Raw genomic sequence first — 19116 nt, forward strand, 5'->3', positions numbered from 1 at the left:
TACAACTTTACAACCAAACACACCCTTGCAATTTAAACTATCATATTTTACATCTGAACATTTGACTTTAATCTAATAAACTATAAATGTATTTATATGAATATCACACTGTATGTGTAGTAAACAAAATAAACGTGTTTTATGTGCATGTTATGACACTGCTCATCTAAAGTGTTTGTTTTCTGTTCCAGGAAGTGATGACAGTTTATCTTGGTTTCACATGTTGATATCTCTCCCAACTGCCACAACCTGACTGGATTCCAGTATGACTGGACTCCTGCCTTTGAGACACACAGGAAACCTCAGCCGGAGCCCTCTGATTGGCCGACATACAACGCGGAGGCAGTGATAGTAGCTCCTTGTACGGTCATGAGGACTCTCTCTCTTGCTCTCTTTGACTGGAGAGTCAGGTTTAGCTCGGCTGCGGTTTCTCAGAAACAGAAATGAACACCGTGTTCTCCCACAGATACACACCCTGCCTCCACTCCTATTGTCAGTGTGTACACACTGCATGCCAGCATGCAGCTCCACGTGCTTACTATATGCTCACAGCCAACTATTTTAACCACATGTGTGTACATGTGTGTGCCTAGTTTTTTGCCTACTTCGCACTATGTTCGGTTTCAAGATTTAGTTACATCATACTGTACAGTATGTGTTCAGTATGCAGATCTTTGTCCTTTAATATGGGATTTAAAGTGTTTATTCAGACAAAGAAATAATCATTATGCATGTGTCACAGCAAATTCTTTTGATCAGATGTTGTGACTGCAAATGTTTTATTATCACAGCCTTGATTTTGATAGCCTTGACCAAACATGATAGATCCTTAGTTGTTGTTATTTTCTTTGATAGGGCCACACATTTTAATAGCTGTGACTCTGGTAACATCTGTGAGCTTTAGGATTATGTGATTACATTAAAAAAGACCAAAACAACGGTGTAAATATATTATGCTATCAAAGTCTACCATATCTAACTGTGTAGGTCAAATTTGTTTTCTTTACAGACATCAAAATGTGTGACATAATTTTTGTAATCAGCAGCTATTGTATAAAGTATTTGATAAAGTAGGCTATATATATATAGAACATGTGATGATTTTCAAAATACATTCTAATTTCAGCATAAATGAATAAATGAATGCTTGAATAAAAATGAGAGTTTGTGTGCAGATTAAATGTGATTTGTTTTCCTCCATAAAGATCATATATCTATGCATAAAGATATGGCGCTTTGTTTGTTTTGCCTGGACAGACAGCAGCAGACAGTTATGTTATGTAATGTCCATTTGAAAGGAGCAGGCCCAACGCCGCACCGTAGTCGGGTTGAGGCGGGAAATCGGATCAACGGTATAATACCGAAAACGAACGTTATTGTTGACCTTTTACGTTGCAAACTTCTAAATAATATCCTCTATTTCTATGTAATGTAAAGCATAAAGATTCATTTCGTGAATCATGATGTATAACTGTGTAGTTTATTTTGATTTGAAAAACACCCCTCTCACTCGCAAGGGACATGGTACATTCCACGACGCGTCACCCATTGTTTACAAATGAACTCGGATGGCTTGTTGGTTTACTGCTGAGCGGCGTGGTGAGAGCGAGGAGCAGCAGCAGCAGCCCGGCGGCTCTCAGTCATACCGAGAACAAAAACACTGAAAAAGCCCACTCACAGAAACTCGACAACGTATCCGCCATTATGCCGTGTCGGAAGGAGAACTACATCTTTCTGGAGCAGTCCGTTACGGTCGGCTCCAAAGAAGTGGACGCGCTGGTTACGAAGATCGGCGAGGCGCTGCAGCTCCACAACAATAGCGGCGGCCACCAGAAGACGTCGGTGTCCGTGTCCATGTCCTGCCTACACGGGCTCACCGGCGGCGGCGGCGGCTCCGGCGTGGTCAAACCGGCAGCCATAATCGGCGGCAACGCCGGGGGAGCTCCATCGCAAAAACAGAAACACCACGGCTGCTGCATGCGGCTCCGGAACCGGGGACACCGGGGGAGCAGCAGGGCAAGCCCCTATAACATCCCCGGATCTAACAGCGACCAGGACTGGGACCAAAAAATCAAACCGTGGAACAAAAAGAGGATCAACGTGGAGGAGGACGATCCGCACCGACTGCTGCAGGACTTAATTTTGTCGGGGAACCTGATTAAAGAGGCTGTGAGAAGGCTGCAGTTCTCCGGCGCAGACTGTGGAGATTTCCCCAAGACGGCGGACAGTGTGCCGTGCTGAGAACCGGTGTGTCTCCCCCCTTTTCCCCTGGATGGACACAACAAAACTGAGACTGTTTAGAATTAAATTTCACAGGACTGTTTTTTTTTTATTTACAGGACTGGTAGCTATGTCTTTTTAATTTCATGAATTTTTCAATAATTAGCAGTGAGCCTAGCTAGCTTACTTTAGCTCGCTAGCCACCCGGCTAATGAGCCGTGTTGTTTATGTTTGAATGTCTCCTTGTGGGTCAGACGACCGGGGGTAGCAGTGGAGCTCTGATCCGCCAGAAACTCATTTTTTACCGGCCTTTTCTTAAGAAATGACCATTATTTCACCCTTTTTAACGACTGATGTTGTCATCCTGTGATGTGATTTAAAAAAACACAGCTCACACGGAGGATTTTTGTGTCTCCTGTGATTCCTGAACAATGTGTTTTTTTTGTTTTTTTGATGAATGGTTGAGTCACAGTGAACAGTAACAGGAAGTCAAAGCCTATTCATTTTTTTTTGTTTTTTTTTTAACCACTGCATCCTGGAATTTCGTCCATGTGTTTCAGGGGTTTGGGAGGAAGGTTTGCCATTCCCATGCTGTGACAACAGACCGTTTTTATAATGTGAGATGTGGGGGTTTAGTAGTCCATTTTGTTTACTATCTAATGCTGGCTGTTAATGGCTGTAGTCCCCTCCTCCTCCTTTATTATTCTCATTTCAGGTTCTTCAGTGGGTTGTCCTTTAACTGACCTGGGAGCAGCTCAGGAATGTGGGTTTATTTTCCAAAAAAAAGCTGATGTTACAGGACAACACACTGCACCTCTTGTCAATGGCAGCTCTTCTAAATAGTTTTTTTCTTCTCAAGGGCGTCTAACATTTGCAGGAGAAGGGGGGGGGGGGTGCATGGGGAAAGAAGAGCAAACATGCCTGTTTCCCACAGGGCTTTGGGTGATGTGTAACTGTTTGTAATGGTTTTTTTCGGGGGGGGTGGGAGAAAAGGTTGGCCGTAACATGGCAATACTTTTTGTGGTGCTTTCACATTTTTGGAACTACTACGGAGAGTTCTGTTTTTTTTTTTTTTTGTATTCATTTCTTCTGTGTAAAGAAAAGACAATTGCCACTCCTGCTTCGTAACGAAGTATCTAATGATGTTCCTGAGTATTCAGGGTGTTTTTTTTGTTGTTGTTGATGTCTTAATAAACTTCTGTTTTTCCAAACTTCTGTAAGAGTTTTATTGGAAAGTTCTCTCACTTGTTTTGTCACACACACGTGGAAATATGTGTCCCTGCTGCTTCCTCTGGGCCTGAGAGTGTGGACGGCGTGGTCTTGAAGGACACATGGTCATTATGGGCCTATAAATACCCCCCCCCCCTTCTCTCTGCTGAATCACAGCAGGCAGGCATGACACCGGCGGTGAAAAACATGTTTTGCTCCAGTGGCTGAGCCGTGGAGGTCCTACATGTTGTTTTCGACGGCTCCCTCTGCTGTTGCTGCACCGTTACTGTGTGTGTGTGTGTGTGTGTGTGATTAAGCTGCTGTCACAGTGCATCACAGTGTGTGTCGTCCGTCACAACAGCAGCACATGGCTGTTTGGGGTCACTGGGTGGATGTTAGACATCACAACACATAAATCCTCATTCAGACTGAGATCCCAGGTCGAGACTGAACACACTCACCTGTGTGTGTGTTGCTTTGGGTGATTGTTAAACTTTTGTTCATATGCTATCAAAAAACTCAGACAATCTTAAAAAAAAATTAATGTTAAACACAAGTAAAAGAGACTAAAACCCATAAATGCCCCAAAAAAAATCAGTGCATAATTACATGGATAAATACAAGTAGAATCAAAGAGTCTTTCCATTTATGCTGATGTTTTAATGCTGCGTTCCAGATACAATTTTTAGCCCGTAAGTTACGACTCACGACTTGGTAGCGCTCCAGGCAAAGTCACTACAAACCCTTCTAGCTAGCCTTAGCTAGCAGCTACCTAACGTTGACGTTAGCTAGCGCTAGCTGATACTAGCGATTTCTAGTCGGCGACATATTTTTGGCTTCATTTAATAAACATAACCTGTAGTAGTAGTACACAATCGTATGTGTATTGTTTTGATTGCTATGTGCGGGATTACTTTACGTTGCCTATTTATGTCTATTTATTTCTAATCACCTGCATGCACCAGTTCACAGGGAGTAAGTTATGGGTTTGACTGGCGTTCCAGGGCACTTTCACCGGTATAAGGTTGTGAAAACACGGGTTACGGATTGCCTGGAACACAGCATAAGTACTTAGTCCACAGTTTCTCCAGATGGATCACCGAAACAAGTTCATGTAGCCAGTTTCTGAAACAAGGTGGATTTGATGTTATATCCAGTCCTTGAGAATTAGTTGTTTTGCTTGCATCTTGCCTAGCAATAAAGTTGTTTGGATGTGCAGAGGGAGGAGTAAAGAGTCCTCTGAGCATCCAAAGAGAGCCAAGTCTCTCTCTTATCTTATGAGATTCACCATGGAAAAGAAGACAAATATTGTTGACCAGAATGGATAAATCAATGGACACAGCTCCAGAATAAATGCAACTATGCACCATCATTTGATGTACATTCGTCATAAATTGGAGCAACAGTACTTTTAGCGAGTGTACTCAAATGTATTATAGTGGGTATACTGTACTGTGTATAAATATATTGGCCTATATATATGGGCCAGAATCTGCCTTTGAGCGTCAAAGACTTCATTTCCTGCATTCAGATAACTTGTATTCCCCACTTTATGGTGGAAATCCCTTTATTTAGCCTATGTGAAGAAGAAAAACACAGATGACAATTCAAATTATATCAAAAATATGATGGAAAGTATGTTGTTGCGTGTCATTGGGCATTGTTAAATGGGTATATGGAAATCCTGGAGCTTTCTTAATGGGTATACTGCGTATACCTGCGTATCACGTAGACTACACCACTGCTTTTAGCGTTGTTTCTATCCACTTTGGATGAGGTGTGTTTCACAATGATAAAATTGGGATAAAATGTGTTGCAGTCTGTATCTGAGAATAAAACACTGAGTGTGAATGAGCTCGTTTTTTCGTGGGCGGCTGTTTGTTCTTCAGGTCGGCCTCCCACACAGTTTCACTGCATCCCTGACGCACACAGAGCACAAATAGAAGATAAAAATAGAAAAAGCTGTGACTGTAGTTGTGTAAGCTCTCTCACTCATAAAAACATACGCTGTCTGTACCTTCTCTCAACTCCAAATACGTCATCTTGTGAAGAAGAAACACAAAAGACAGCTGAACAAAGACAAGACTTTATAAATGTAGGCCTGCAGCCTCGCTCATCTGTCTCTACACATACTAAACATCGATGGATCTGTCGTTCTATTGTATTGTATTTGAAAGCAGCAACTAGAACGGCAACAAAAAGAAACATGTTCAGATTCAGATTAAATTCAGATTCAGATTAATGTATTTGTCACAGTTACTTGTGTACTTCCATACATAAAGAAAATGAAACTGTTCTCAGCCAGCCACTTGCAGGGCAACAGGAAAAGACAACAATCATACATCATCATCATCATCATCATCATCATCAGTGTTGGGGAGTAACAGAATACATGTACTGGCGTTACGTATTCAGAATACAAATTATGAGTAACGGTATCCAGTTACAGTTACAATTTAAATAGTTGGTATTTAGAATACAGTTACATTGTTGAAATCAATGGATTACATGATGATACTTCTCCGTTTCACGAGTTTATTCACTCTCTATATAAATTAAGGCAACTCCATGCATTTCCCAGAAGCCCCGATATGAAAATGAAAAAAATTAGCTATTTGCGTGATCACTGATAGAGGGATGGAGCCAAGGGTAATCATTTGCTGTAGTTTTACTGGTCACCTTGCTATGTTATAGTTGGCATGCGACTTTACATTCTCCTATGTGCTGATTTACTAGCTCCAGAGCCGCTGACAGACTGACTAGCCCCGTTTGACATGCTAGCTAACGTTAGCTAAAATTAGATTTAGATTAGTTAGATTTTTGTAGTATGCAGGTCTGGACTACAAATACAACAACAATCTATCTGCTTGTTTAGGTACACATTCAGCCAGTTGGAACAGAAGAACACACCAGAGTAGGCCTGTTTAGTAAGCTGTATGTGATGGCCGCATTCCTACACTTATAAAATGCTATTCAATGTGGAAGTAATCCAAGTATTCAGAATACGTTACTCAGATTGAGTAATGTAACGGAATACGTTACAAATTAGATTTGTGGGCATGTATTCTGTATTCTGTAACAGAATACGTTTTGAAAGTATGCTTCCCAACATTGATCATCATCATCATCATCAACTTTATTGCCAGACTCAAGGTCCATTCAGAAGACACAGACATGACATACAACATACGTAAAAAAAGAGAAAGACAAACATACAACAGAGAAATTAAAACAAAAAAACAACATTACTATAAAAGACACTTACTGTATACCAGTGTTTCCACAGTGATGATTGGTATCGTATGGCACTAAACTTAATTAAATTATTAATTTGACTATTATCGCCACTGTTCATCATATCCCCAACCGGACCGTCAGACCCCGCCTACCAAGAGCCTGGGTCTGTCCCAGGTTTCTTCCCAAGAGGGAGTTTTTCCTCGCCACTGTCGCACTGCTTGCTCTTGAGGGAATTACTGTAATTGTTGGGGCTTTGTAAATTATAGAGTGTGGTCTAGATCTACTCTATCTGTAAAGTGTCTCGAGATAACTCTTGTTATGATTTGATTCTACACTGTAAACCCGAACGTTCAAAGTAATTAAATAGATTAAGTAGTGTATACTCAAAGTTTTAGAACAAGTTCTACTAACTTAATTTTGTCAAGTTGGTGTAACATGTTCTTCCTTTTTGAGTATTGTTAACTAATATTTTTTGATTAAATGGAACTATTTTGTGTATAAGTAAGCATAACTTAAAAACATAACTTAAGTACAATGTAATAGAATTGAGTAATAACATACTAAGAATGATAAAGTCCTGTTATTTCTATTGTTTAAAATAGGGATGATTTAAAAATAAACTGAATTTATATAGCACATGTTAAAATACAATAAAATCTCAAAGTGCTTTACCAAATAAGTAAAATCGATCATAATAAATAAATTGCAATAGCAAATGGTCTGAAATGCATTAGACATTAGTGGAGGACAAAATGTTTTTATTTGATTTATTTTTTGCTTCATCAGTTTAATGTAGCCTATATATTCTTTTTATTTTTATTTAAGCAGCTGCAGGGATAATTTTGTATGGAGAGTTAATCTCTGATTCAACCTCGCGAAGCGAGAGCAAAGGTGGCGCTAATTTGCACACTACACTGATTCCTTACCGTTCTTTGGAAAAACACAGAAGAAGAAAAGTTTGAACAACGCAGCAAGGCGGAAGCAGCAGACAGTAGGGTTGCAGAAACTACCTCACGCAGCAGCAATCAGGCTCACTGGACTTACTGTAAGTTTTGAATGTTAATATTCATTCGCGCTTTACTTCTTTTTATACATTTTGTATGTGTTTGTCTCAGAGAGCCGTAGACCTTCTCCAAGCCCCGCGCCTTCACTGGCTTATCACGGGAGTCTTGTAGGGATTGGCAACTTGTCAGATATAGGTTAGCTGCTAAAGAGCTAGCTAGCCACTTAGCTACGACCAATAACGTTACCAGAGACTATTTAGAAGGACTTTGACGTTACGCACTCCAGCAGCACAACTAGCGACCTAGCTACCACTAACCGACTCCCGAAGAATTTGACGACGGATGAATCTAGTAATCTCCGCCCTCATTCCCCGCTTAAAGGTGGTGTTAGAAAATTAGTTGTTAGTAGAAGCACTAACAGACACCTCGTATGCGATAGTTAGTTTTTTGTTGCTGGAAACTTTCAATAGTGCACAAAAGAGCATAAACGCCTCAAACTGAGTTCCTACACTGCAAGCACGCTCTCTGTGTAGCTTCTAGGGACGCTTAGTTTTAAATTATGTGTGAGCAGACTGTCTGAGACACGGAGATTGCTGTTAACAGAACGAGTCAACTGCCTCGGCCTGCCTGCTTGTGTTGCCTCGGGTTTTAAAACAAACGACCCTGCTGGAGGCAAGCTGCTTTTCATGACAAAGATGAATAAAGTAAAACCCTTAACAGTAAAGCTTTGGTTTGTAGAAATGGTATTATTGTTGATTAACCATGCACTAAGGTTCAAGTGTGGCTGCTTTTCTTTACAGTAATGTTAATTTTGCTTGATGGCTTTAGTAACTTGACACTTATGGGGATTAAATGAAAAGATCATTAACAGGGAACATTTATAAATGGAAGTATTTATAATTTGACACTCTTTGAATCTTTTAATTGTTCAGTTTCAGATCAGTTTATGCCTTTGCATCTTGCTGTTCCAGTTTCAAGAAGTTAAGGAAGATAACTGGAGATGTGATAACGATACCAGGTAATCCAATGAATGTGAATTCTTCTATCACCCCCCTCCCCTCTAAATACCAATAACTTGAATTGTTGTTTTTTTCTCAGACAAGGTTTTAGTGTGGTAACCCCAAATCATACGCACTCCCACATACACACATCATTGTTTTTTCTACTTGCCTGTTTGATCAAAATAAAGTGTTTTGCTGTATTTAAGTCAACAAATAATGAATGTGTTCTGTTCACGAATACTACTAATCATATTTTACTTAACTTTGTATTTGCTTGCAAAAATTGTTGAAGAAGACTGAGAAGAAACTGACCCTCATTAGAAAGATGATGGAGACCACATTTCTCCCTAACGCCGACAGACCATAGTGATGTCCTGCCCACCAGTGAACGACCTCATGGACCTCTGGCCGGCGCTCTTAAAATAGAGTCTGAGGTAATATGGATCAGCTCTCTCTTTTAAAGTGAAAATTGTGATTCTTACTCATTTGGCTGATATTTTTGCTTTATGAATGTGTGCAAGATTCTTCAAATTGAACTGTTTTTTTTAATAAGTGTTGTTGCTGTATTCTCCTCTGGCTGTTATTTCTATGTAGTTGTATGCAGAGTTCCAGCGGATTACAAATCAGAACCTGCCCAACACGTGCTATGCTGAGCTTGACAGCTATCTTCCTCGACTGATGACCTTATTCAGACGGAAGGCATCAAAAACTGGGAAGACAGCAGATGCTCTGGCTGAAATTTTAAAAATCCATGATGAACAGGTAAATAGATTTTTACACATTTCATAGGTTGAACCAGTAGAACATTGAACAGGTTCAATGATTGAAATGAGCTTTTGACTTTTGCAATTAGTCCACTTTGTTTGCCATTTGTCTGATTGCATTAAAGATGTTAACAGGTTATTTGTGGACATATGTTCTGTTTGAACTGTTTAAAATCAGCTTTATGTAAACTCTTCAGTATATGCAATTCTGTTTTTATCTGAATAGGAAATCCATGACATACACACCAAGCGCACTACTGTTCTCCACGTCCTTCCTGTGTATCTGCGCGAGGACGTCTCTGGATGTTTAAGAACCTGCACAGTGAGTCTCCTTAAGTCACTAACAGATTCTGCTGTGTATTATCTAACCCGTAAATACTAACATTTTATTCAATGTTCAGTAAAACATTTTCTTGTAAATGTCCTTGGTTTCAGTCAGCACTTAGATTCTCTGGTATTTTGGCTGATTCATGTGTGCAGAACATGGATCTTATGTTTTTCAACTCTTACAATGAGACCCAGGTCTCTTTTGTAAAAGTGGTATTGGATTTCAATGGGACTTGGTTAAGGAAAGACAAATTATGTCATCTGTTCTGTTCCATGTGTTAGTTTGTGATTAGTATCTCTTTTTTCATTCATTCAGGATGAGTCTGATGAGCCAGAGCTTGATGGTGTTGCAGTGGGCCTCATTACTTTCATCGGTGACCATGACGCAAGTCCAGTTCACTACCACCCTGTGAGAATCACTGTCGTCATTGAAAGTGATGCCGTGGTCAGCCTTCCCAGACTTGGCGATGCCTTCCTGGTAATCTGTGGAGTGATCTATGCACTACACCTCAGCTATCCCAAAGCACTGACCAACACTTTTGAATTCACTCTAAAGATTTAACTTGGTCTAGAAAGTGGTAAACTATCCCCGAGGTTGCAGACCCTCAAGAATGAATTAATGATGTAGAAACTCATCTGAAAAAAAGGCTGCAGGGTAAAGCATTATAAAAGGCTAGTTCAAAGTTATCTCCTTTTGTCTAAATAATGCCTCAAAAAGTTACTGCACTACTGCAGGTGTTCAGCCAATAGGCCCAAACTACTCAATATGCCTTTGTTCTTATTAATATAATGCAAAAGTAACGCTAATGTTTTGTATGTTTTAATGTTTTTCTTAACCATTGTGGGCTGCGGCAAGATGACTCACATTTCACTGTGCATTTGATATGGTTTGTAAAACATTTACATTTTAGAGTTTTAAGTGAAAATGTTCTTAAACTCTATAGAATATTTGAAATTTCATCCAAATTGCTGCCCTGTCGCCTTACTCAGGAATTAGCAAGGAAGCCAAAAGCAGTGTTTTTTCTTTTATAGCGGTAAACGAACGATAATTTCATTTTGGTATTATTATTTTTGATTACTCCGATTATTTTCCTGACTATCTGATTAGTTGTCTGGTCAATATCAGAAATGTGTGATAAATATTTATTTCCTAGGGCCTTAAAGAAACATGCCTACCGTATTTTCCGGACTATAAGTTCGCTCCCGGGTATAAATTCGCATCAGTCAAAAATGCGTCATGAAGAGGAAAAAAACATATATAAATCGCACCCGGACTATAAGTCCGCATTTATTTAGAAATGTATTTCACAAAATCCAAAACTACACAATAGCACCCAGAACAACAGGCTGAATACGGTAGGTGTCCGGTATATTAACGTAACACATTAACAGTTATTAAACTATACAATAGCACACAGAACAACTACCAGGGCGTGGCGGGAGTAGCGGAGCTAACTGCACCGTTGACAAGCCTCTCCCAGCAGCACGTTGTTCAAGCACCCATGTGTGACTCGTTCCTCCAGCTCTGGCCATCTTGCTTTCAGCCCGCGATTAGCCGATTAGCTTTCTTTGTTTTCTTCATTGCATAAGAGTCACCTTTTCGCCAGTCCCTCACAAGTTTCTCCCTTGTTTCAAACTTTCTTTCTGCTGCTCGATTACCGTTTTCGGCTGCATATTTTACTACCTGCAGTTTATCTCTTTTCTCTTTCTCAGTTGTCTTTAGGAGCAGCATTCTAGTTGTCACAAGCATAGAGGGCCTCTTAGCGGCTTTAGATGGTAATGTGTTCAGTATGAATTAACATTTAAAAACATGTTAAATTATATATATTTTGATATACAAGTCGCAATACGTCACAGGACGCAGCCAAAGTAGGAAAAAAAGTGCGACTTATAGTCCGGAAAATACGGTACTTATTGGGATTTATTCACAGTATCCCCAGAGTTAGATAAGTCCATACATACGCTTCTCATCTCTGTGGCGGTCGTATGTCGTACGCGACACCCATGCCTAGCTTAGCACAGATCCGTGGAGGTATCTGGCTCCATCTATGCTCCTAATAAGTGACAAAATAACGCCAACATTTTCCTATTTACATGTTGTGATTTGTACAACATGTGTGCTAGGCTAGCAGTGGGGTGCGCAGACAGAGTTACAACACACACTGAGATGAGAAGGGTATTTATGGACTTCTCTAACTCTGGAGGATACCTGTGAATAAGACAAAGTCCCATTAAGTCGGCGTGTTCGTTTAAGTGACCAGGAACACATTTGGAAGGATAGGATCAGAGAATTTTGTGTTTTTCTTCTTAAAAATCTCTCAAATTTATTTATTTATTTAATATACAATTAAAGTATATAAGTATATTTTAAAATTATTTTTTATTTTAATTTATAAATGTTTTTCTATTTAATTTTAACATGTAACTGTTCAAAAGCAGACGTTCACGACTTTAAGATATATTAAGTTAGTTAAACTTAATGTAAGTGAGGCAATCGGTTGCCTAAAAATGTTTAAGTTTTGAATCACATGTTTTTAAGTAAACAAACTCAACATATTTGACTAATGTGTACTTAAAACAATGACAAAACAAACTAATAAACATTGAGTTTTATTAACATAAAAATTGTTGTGTGGTTGTGTAATTATTTTTTTAAGTTCTGTGAACTTATTCCTGTGGTTTGAAAACTCAAAACTGTAAGTCATAATAACTGAAAATAATTGAGTTCCCTTAACAGAAAACTAAGTCATATTAACTGCAAATATTTGAGTTGAGCTAAATGAGCACTTTTAATTTAACTGTTATCAAAAGGTACAAGTAGCAATTCAACCAACCTTTTAAGTTCGGAAAATTTTGACTTTTAAGTTAATCAACTTATTCGGGTTTACAGTGTATAAATAAAATTGAATTGAATTGAATTGAATTGAATTAAACCTAGGACTTGCCAGCAGCATAACAATGCTGTTCTGGGGGACGCTCTGGCGACAAATTAATTTGTAGATCAGCCTCCTCAATAATGCCTGGATGCTGCTGACCCCTGCATTACAAAAGCTTACATACAGACGCACGTAAGAATACGTTGACTAAATTCAATCAGGAGAGACCTCATTTGAGTGAAGAATTATTTATTGACGTGTGCACAATAATAATAAATGATAGTCTTTGGTGAAAAAGACACCTTCGTGACATCAACGAATCCCCATTGTGACGTCATCATGTTTAAATGAGGAAAAATATCTAATTGCGATTATTTTTGACTGATATTGCGATTGTGACATGATTCACAATATTGGAGGGAATGATCTTTTTTGTATCATTATTCTCATTTTAATTTAAAAATTTAAAAATAAAAAAGCGAGGATCTGTACCAAACAAAGATGTTTTCTGTAGTCTGTAGGATAGTCCCTGCAACACCACAATACTTTATTTTAGAAAGGTTTGATACATATTTTTCCTTTAACAAATATTGCGCCCCCCTGCAATTTTGGATATTGCACTAGCCCATGTTGCGATTCCGATAAAATTGTGATTAATTGTGCAGCCCTAGCTGCGACGATTCACACTGAAATGAGAGCTGAAATCAACAGAGAGGAATACATTTAAATATTGAGAGCAAGAATGTGATTGGCTGATAGAGTAGAGTAGATAGAGTAGGTTAAACCTGGTTGGTTTTACTTAAAGAATAAACTTCCCCCTAATCCACTTGTAATGTGAAGCACATAGATATAGAACAATATGTATGGTGAAGCAGGAGGTTATGGAGAGAGAGGTGAATGAGAATGAGTGAGTAACCTAAGATAGTCTTCCTGGCTGAATTTATGCTAAGCTTATATATATATAAAAACACATTTTAATAAAAGTTAACCCTTGTGTTGTCCTCCTGTCGAAAGTGCACTTGATGAACACCTTTTTGACGACTTTTTTTCCATGTTTTTGACAATTTTTCTGACATTTATAGCTCTTTCTTCGACACTATTGATGCTTTTGTTCCACGTTTTCAATGCTTTTGTTACCCAACCGCCATACACCACTAACACTAGGTTAACACTTATTTATGGAATTTATGGACAATAATCTTCATTTGTAGGAAATTATACAAAATGTTTAATTAAAAAAAGCAGAAATTATGAAATAATTAGAGTAACAGAGGAAATTTGTGTTGATGGATAATCAGAGACTTCAAAGAGTCAAAGTTTAAATATGCAATATGCAATAACGTTGTTGAATACCGCAATAACAATATTACTTGCAATAAATAAACAGATGTTAAAATGTACTGCTGCTTTTTAGTGTTCTGCTAAAATTCACTGCTTGTTGAATTAAAAAAAGAATCAACAAACATTTCAACATACTTGTGTTAAACGGAACATTGAATTGAATATATATCTTCTTTCAACTAACACAAAAAATCTGTATCTGTAAAATCTGAGTGTATTTTGCGATATGTTGCAGCCTTTTGGGAAGTGTTTATCGCGGCAGTTGATATATATCGCGATAATAAAAAAAAAAAACATACTGTGCAGCCCTAGTTCCAGGCTTTTGAGGGCGGTGCATGTTGAGGCACATACTGTCGTCCCACGATTCCCTCAATTTATCCCTCATGACCTCCCAGTGGACTCACCTCTGGCAGATTTGGAAACCCACACCAGCACTTCAAAAACTTTCCAAAATACACAAGGCAGTGAAGAAAAGTAAAACCACAACAGACTCTGCAGTGTAATGACTGTGTGATTCCAGCAGAGGGCGAGAAGACACCAGAACACAGAGGACTCCCTTTAGTCCTCAGCAGCAGACTCCAACAAGTGACCTCAGCTGGAGAGTGACAGTTTTAACATTTTATATCTCGGGACTTAATTTTGTCGACTGTGAGGACAAAAGATGAAGTACCTGTGATGATTCCCCGTGATAGTGCTTGTCTGTCAATTTTGTTAAAAGATGTGTTGCCGTTTTTAATTGAGACTTTTGTCCTCATCTGTTGTGGGGTGTTAAAATAAGGGTTTATGTACAGTGGGAATTATTCAGACGCCTTCACTTTATGTTATGGTAAAATAATCTGTTTCTCGTCATTAATCTGCACTTAATGCCTCATCGACGCATTCTCAAGAACCGGTTTGTATGATATCGTACGAAAACGTATGCACACAAATCTCCACTTTTGAGCAAAATTGAAACTTTGAGCATATCAAACACTTCATTTCCTGCATTCTGGTGAATTTTTCTGCAACAATTTGTGCCTTTTCAAGTTATGTTGCAAATGTCTTTATTTATGTCAAGAAAATTTATAAGCGACTGCACTGGTTTTGATTATTGGGGAGGGAGCTTGTAACCCCCATCCCTCTGTATATTAGGCCTATGGTATGATATACTATGAAATTAGGGTGACCGGTCACATGACAGTTAAGTTGAGCGGTCTTTACAGTTAAATTTAGCTGAGAAAAGGTGACTGTGAGCCTGAACTCATAATGCATAAAGCAAACACAGGAGTTTAGACTTTTCTTGAACTTATGAAAGGATTTTTGTGACTGATACACAGCGAGTAAACCAGACGCTATGTAGAGTAAAACAGAAGCAGTATCACAGTTATATAACACAGATGAGATGTATGAAGTTTGTCTATATATAAAGTTTGTCTATGTCTGTCTTTTTCCCAAATGCATTCAAATGAAAAACTCTTTTAATTTATGTTATGTTTTTGTTGTTTCATTTAGCCAAACCTATGCTTGTTTTTTTGTGTTTTTATTCCATGCTTACTCGTGTTTAATATGTAGATCTCAGGACTTTAGTCATTTCTTTAAGTGAGATTCCTTCTATAAGCCACCCGCACAATCTTTCTTTGTTCTCTTTGTGTTCCTGCTGCCATGGTTTTATTGTGTTTGTCTAGTTGTTATGCAGTTCTTTGTAACCCAACCCTGAATCCCTGAGTCTCTGCTGATGAACTGGTTTCCACCAGGTTCAGATAAAACCATGTGATGACTGTTGGAGTCCTGCTTCTCTTCCTGCTCCAACTGTCAGCTGATCTGCTTCACTGGAGGTTTTCAGACGCTGTCTTCCAGCTCTTGATTGTCTAGTAAAATACTAAACTATAAGATCCAAATTGTAGTTAAAGTGTATATTTTGTAGCATAATTATGAAAGAAAGAACAGCAATTTCAGAATTGAAATGTTGTTAAATTTGCTGTTGCATGAAATACTGTAAATCCAAATGATTTAGAACAATTGAAATGTATTTAAAATAATATCATTACAGGCTACTATTGTGGTAAACAAATATCCCCAAACATACATGAAAAGTAAAGTTTTAATATATTCAAACATAGACATGTTTGGAACAGCTTAAGTGTACATCTGAATACAAACATTAAGAAGTCTTATAGGCTTTTAGCTTTTCTTTTTGACTTATTTAGAAAAGTACTCTGTACAATATTCCAGCCTTGCATAATGTATGAAATTGTCACATTTTAATTGTCTCACAACATTGTGAAAACATGCATAAGATGTGTCAGGGATAGGAGAGGCTAATGTGAATGTGTGTGTGCAGAAAAGAAGGCAATTGGTTCATCAGCTCCCTGAAGATCCGCCCATCAGGATATAAATTGAATTGGAGACTTTTTCTCTCTCTCTTTTTTCACTTTGTCTCTCGTTGAAATCGCTAAGTCATTTTCTTCTGGTTGGCAGTTTTCTTTGGTGTATTGATAAATAATTAGGCTATGGCTTCTTCATTGGAAGAGTTTAAAGCTGACCCTTCTTTGGAAAAACTGAATACATTCAGAAAAAAAGAATTGATTGCCTTGGCTAAATCATATGGCATCAAAGGTGTTCAAAATGACAAGAAGGAGAAAATAAAGGATATTCTATTTATAGAGTTGTTTAGAAGAGGTGCGACCCTCCAACCTGCTGAAACTGCGGAAGTGATCGGTGAGTTACAGAATCTCAGTATCAGTGGGTCGCCTACTACTAGGTCTACTCCCTCTTTATCTCCATCTGTGCCTATCGCTGATACGCCAAATCCCCCAAGCAGACCTGATCCAGAGGAATATTGGCAACAATTTAAAATTGCAACTAAAACTGCCAACCAGACATTTGTTGAATTTGAGAAACAGAAGAAAAACTTGTTTAAGAGTTGGTGTCAGGCTTCTCATGTAACGACGTTTGCTCAGTTAAAGAATCAGATTCTGCTGAAGGAATTCAAAAAACATTTACCAAGGAGAGTTGTTGACCGTTTAAACGAACAAGGAGTGGACAATGCAAAGACAGCCGCTGAACTTGCCGATGAAATTCCAACATAACATCAGCGTCAGAGTCTTGCGGTGCGAAAAAAAATTAAAATGCAACTTTTCCAGATCTGAAAATGACCATTATTCCATAATCATTAATGCCCCAGCAGATGTGCGTTTGATTAACATAATGTCCCGGCCTGAACTGCTCCCTGAACCTCAGCTAGAGAGTAACCATAGATTGTAAAACCACTTTTATTATTTTTACAGTCTGTGTGTAACACTGTGCAAACGTTTTATATCTCAGGGTTTCGTTTCGTTGACTGTGAGGACAAAAGATAAAGTGCCTGGGACAATTCACCGTGATAGTGCCCGCCTGTGTGTGGTGTTAAAGATGTGTTGGGGTTTTAAATCAGCCTTTTTTTCCTGATTTGTTTCTGTGTGGTGTCTAAAGGAGGGTTTATGTACAGTTGGGAGTTATTCCGATATCTTCATTTTTTGTTATGTTGCAGCCTTATGCTATATAGTCATTTTATTCCTTCATCAATCTGCACTTAATGCCTCGAAATGATAAAGCAAAAACAAGATTTTAGACTTTTTTTTGCAAATTTAATAAAAAGAAAAACTGAAATATGACATTGACAGAAGTAATCGGACCTGTAATTCATATGTAACATATGAACAATAAACCAGAATACATATTTACATACATATTTACAGCAGAATTATTTTATCTATGATACACAGAGTAACATGATGCTATATAGAGGGGAGAAGAGGCTGGATCATAGTTACAAAACAAATTAGTGTCTACTTTAGCAGTTGGTTTATTGATTGATTGATTGATTTTATTTGACCATTTTGTTATAAAATACAATACAGCTTTGCACCATACATTCATTACAAAATCAGGATAACACAATAAAGCCCTTAGACTTATTTCCATTGTGGTCCCTTGGAGGGGGGGAGGGTTGCAGATCAAGTGGCAGCAGATCATGTTCTGTTTGTGTTAACCCAACCCTGAATACCATAGTGATGTGTCTCTGCGGATGGATTTTTCCCCTAATGAACTGATTTATCAAGTTCAGATAAAGGAGTGTAATGACCACCAGAGGGCAGTGTAACACCAGAATACAGAGGACACCTTCAATCCTCAGAAGCAGACTCCTTTAAATTCGTTTTTTTCCAACCATTTTCCGATGTTTTTGTGTCTAATTGACTGATGGGCTGCAATTTAACGATAATGGACAAATGTTCACCTTCAATTTCCGTCCACTAAAAGTTCTGTTTTTGCCCCTGACAGACTCAGATTATTCTTCCATTCTTCCATGTAAATAATCAGGACTTTTAGCGTGTATAGAGCCAGCATATTTCCACCAGACTCCATGTAAATAATCAGGACTTTTAGTGTGTATAGAGCCAGCATATCTCCACCAGACTCCATGTAAATAATCAGGACTTTTAGCGTGTATAGAGCCAGCATATTTCCACCAGACTCCATGTAAATAATCAGGACTTTTAGTGTGTATAGAGCCAGCATATCTCCACCAGACTCCATGTAAATAATTAGGACTTTTAGCGTGTATAGAGCCAGCATATCTCCACCAGACTCCATGTAAATAATCAGGACTTTTAGCGTGTATAGAGCCAGCATATCTCCACCAGACTCCATGTAAATAATCAGGACTTTTAGTGTGTATAGAGCCAGCATATCTCCACCAGACTCCATGTAAATAATCAGGACTTTTAGCGTGTATAGAGCCAGCATATTTCCACCAGACTCCATGTAAATAATCAGGACTTTTAGCGTGTATACAGCCAGCATATCTCCACCAGACTCCATGTAAATAATCAGGACTTTTAGCGTGTATAGAGCCAGCATATCTCCACCAGACTCCATGTAAATAATCAGGACTTTCAGCGTGTATAGAGCCAGCATATCTCCACATGTAAATGGGTGAATTTAGGGTTTATTTCAACCAAACCAGAGTGGAGATTGTTGGAACAGTGGGAAGATGAACCAAGATGGCTTTTGATAGTTTTTCTTTGTTTCTGTCCACTTTGAATAAAGTGTGTTTTACGATGATAAAAGTACTGCTTATTTACATGGAGTTTGGTGGGTTTTTGGAGACACAAAACAT

General features: G+C 38.5%; 1 protein-coding gene across 1 annotated transcript; it reads left to right on the forward strand.

Annotated features, from left to right (window-relative positions):
* The first annotated feature begins 1489 nt into the window (after positions 1-1489).
* On the forward strand, positions 1490-3435 carry LOC120563160 (glycogen synthase kinase binding protein). The gene has a single exon (XM_039807298.1). The coding sequence runs from the start codon at positions 1522-1524 to the stop codon at positions 2239-2241; it is 720 nt and encodes a 239-aa protein (XP_039663232.1). The 5' UTR covers positions 1490-1521; the 3' UTR covers positions 2242-3435.
* The last annotated feature ends 15681 nt before the right edge of the window (positions 3436-19116 follow it).

This window comes from Perca fluviatilis, chromosome 7, assembly GCF_010015445.1.
Source record: "Perca fluviatilis chromosome 7, GENO_Pfluv_1.0, whole genome shotgun sequence".
Lineage (NCBI taxonomy): Eukaryota > Metazoa > Chordata > Actinopteri > Perciformes > Percidae > Perca > Perca fluviatilis.

Excerpts from the sequence above, each read along its gene's own strand:
- LOC120563160 (XM_039807298.1), top strand. The coding sequence starts at position 1,522 with ATGGTACATTCCACGACGCGTCACCCATTGTTTACAAATGAACTCGGA.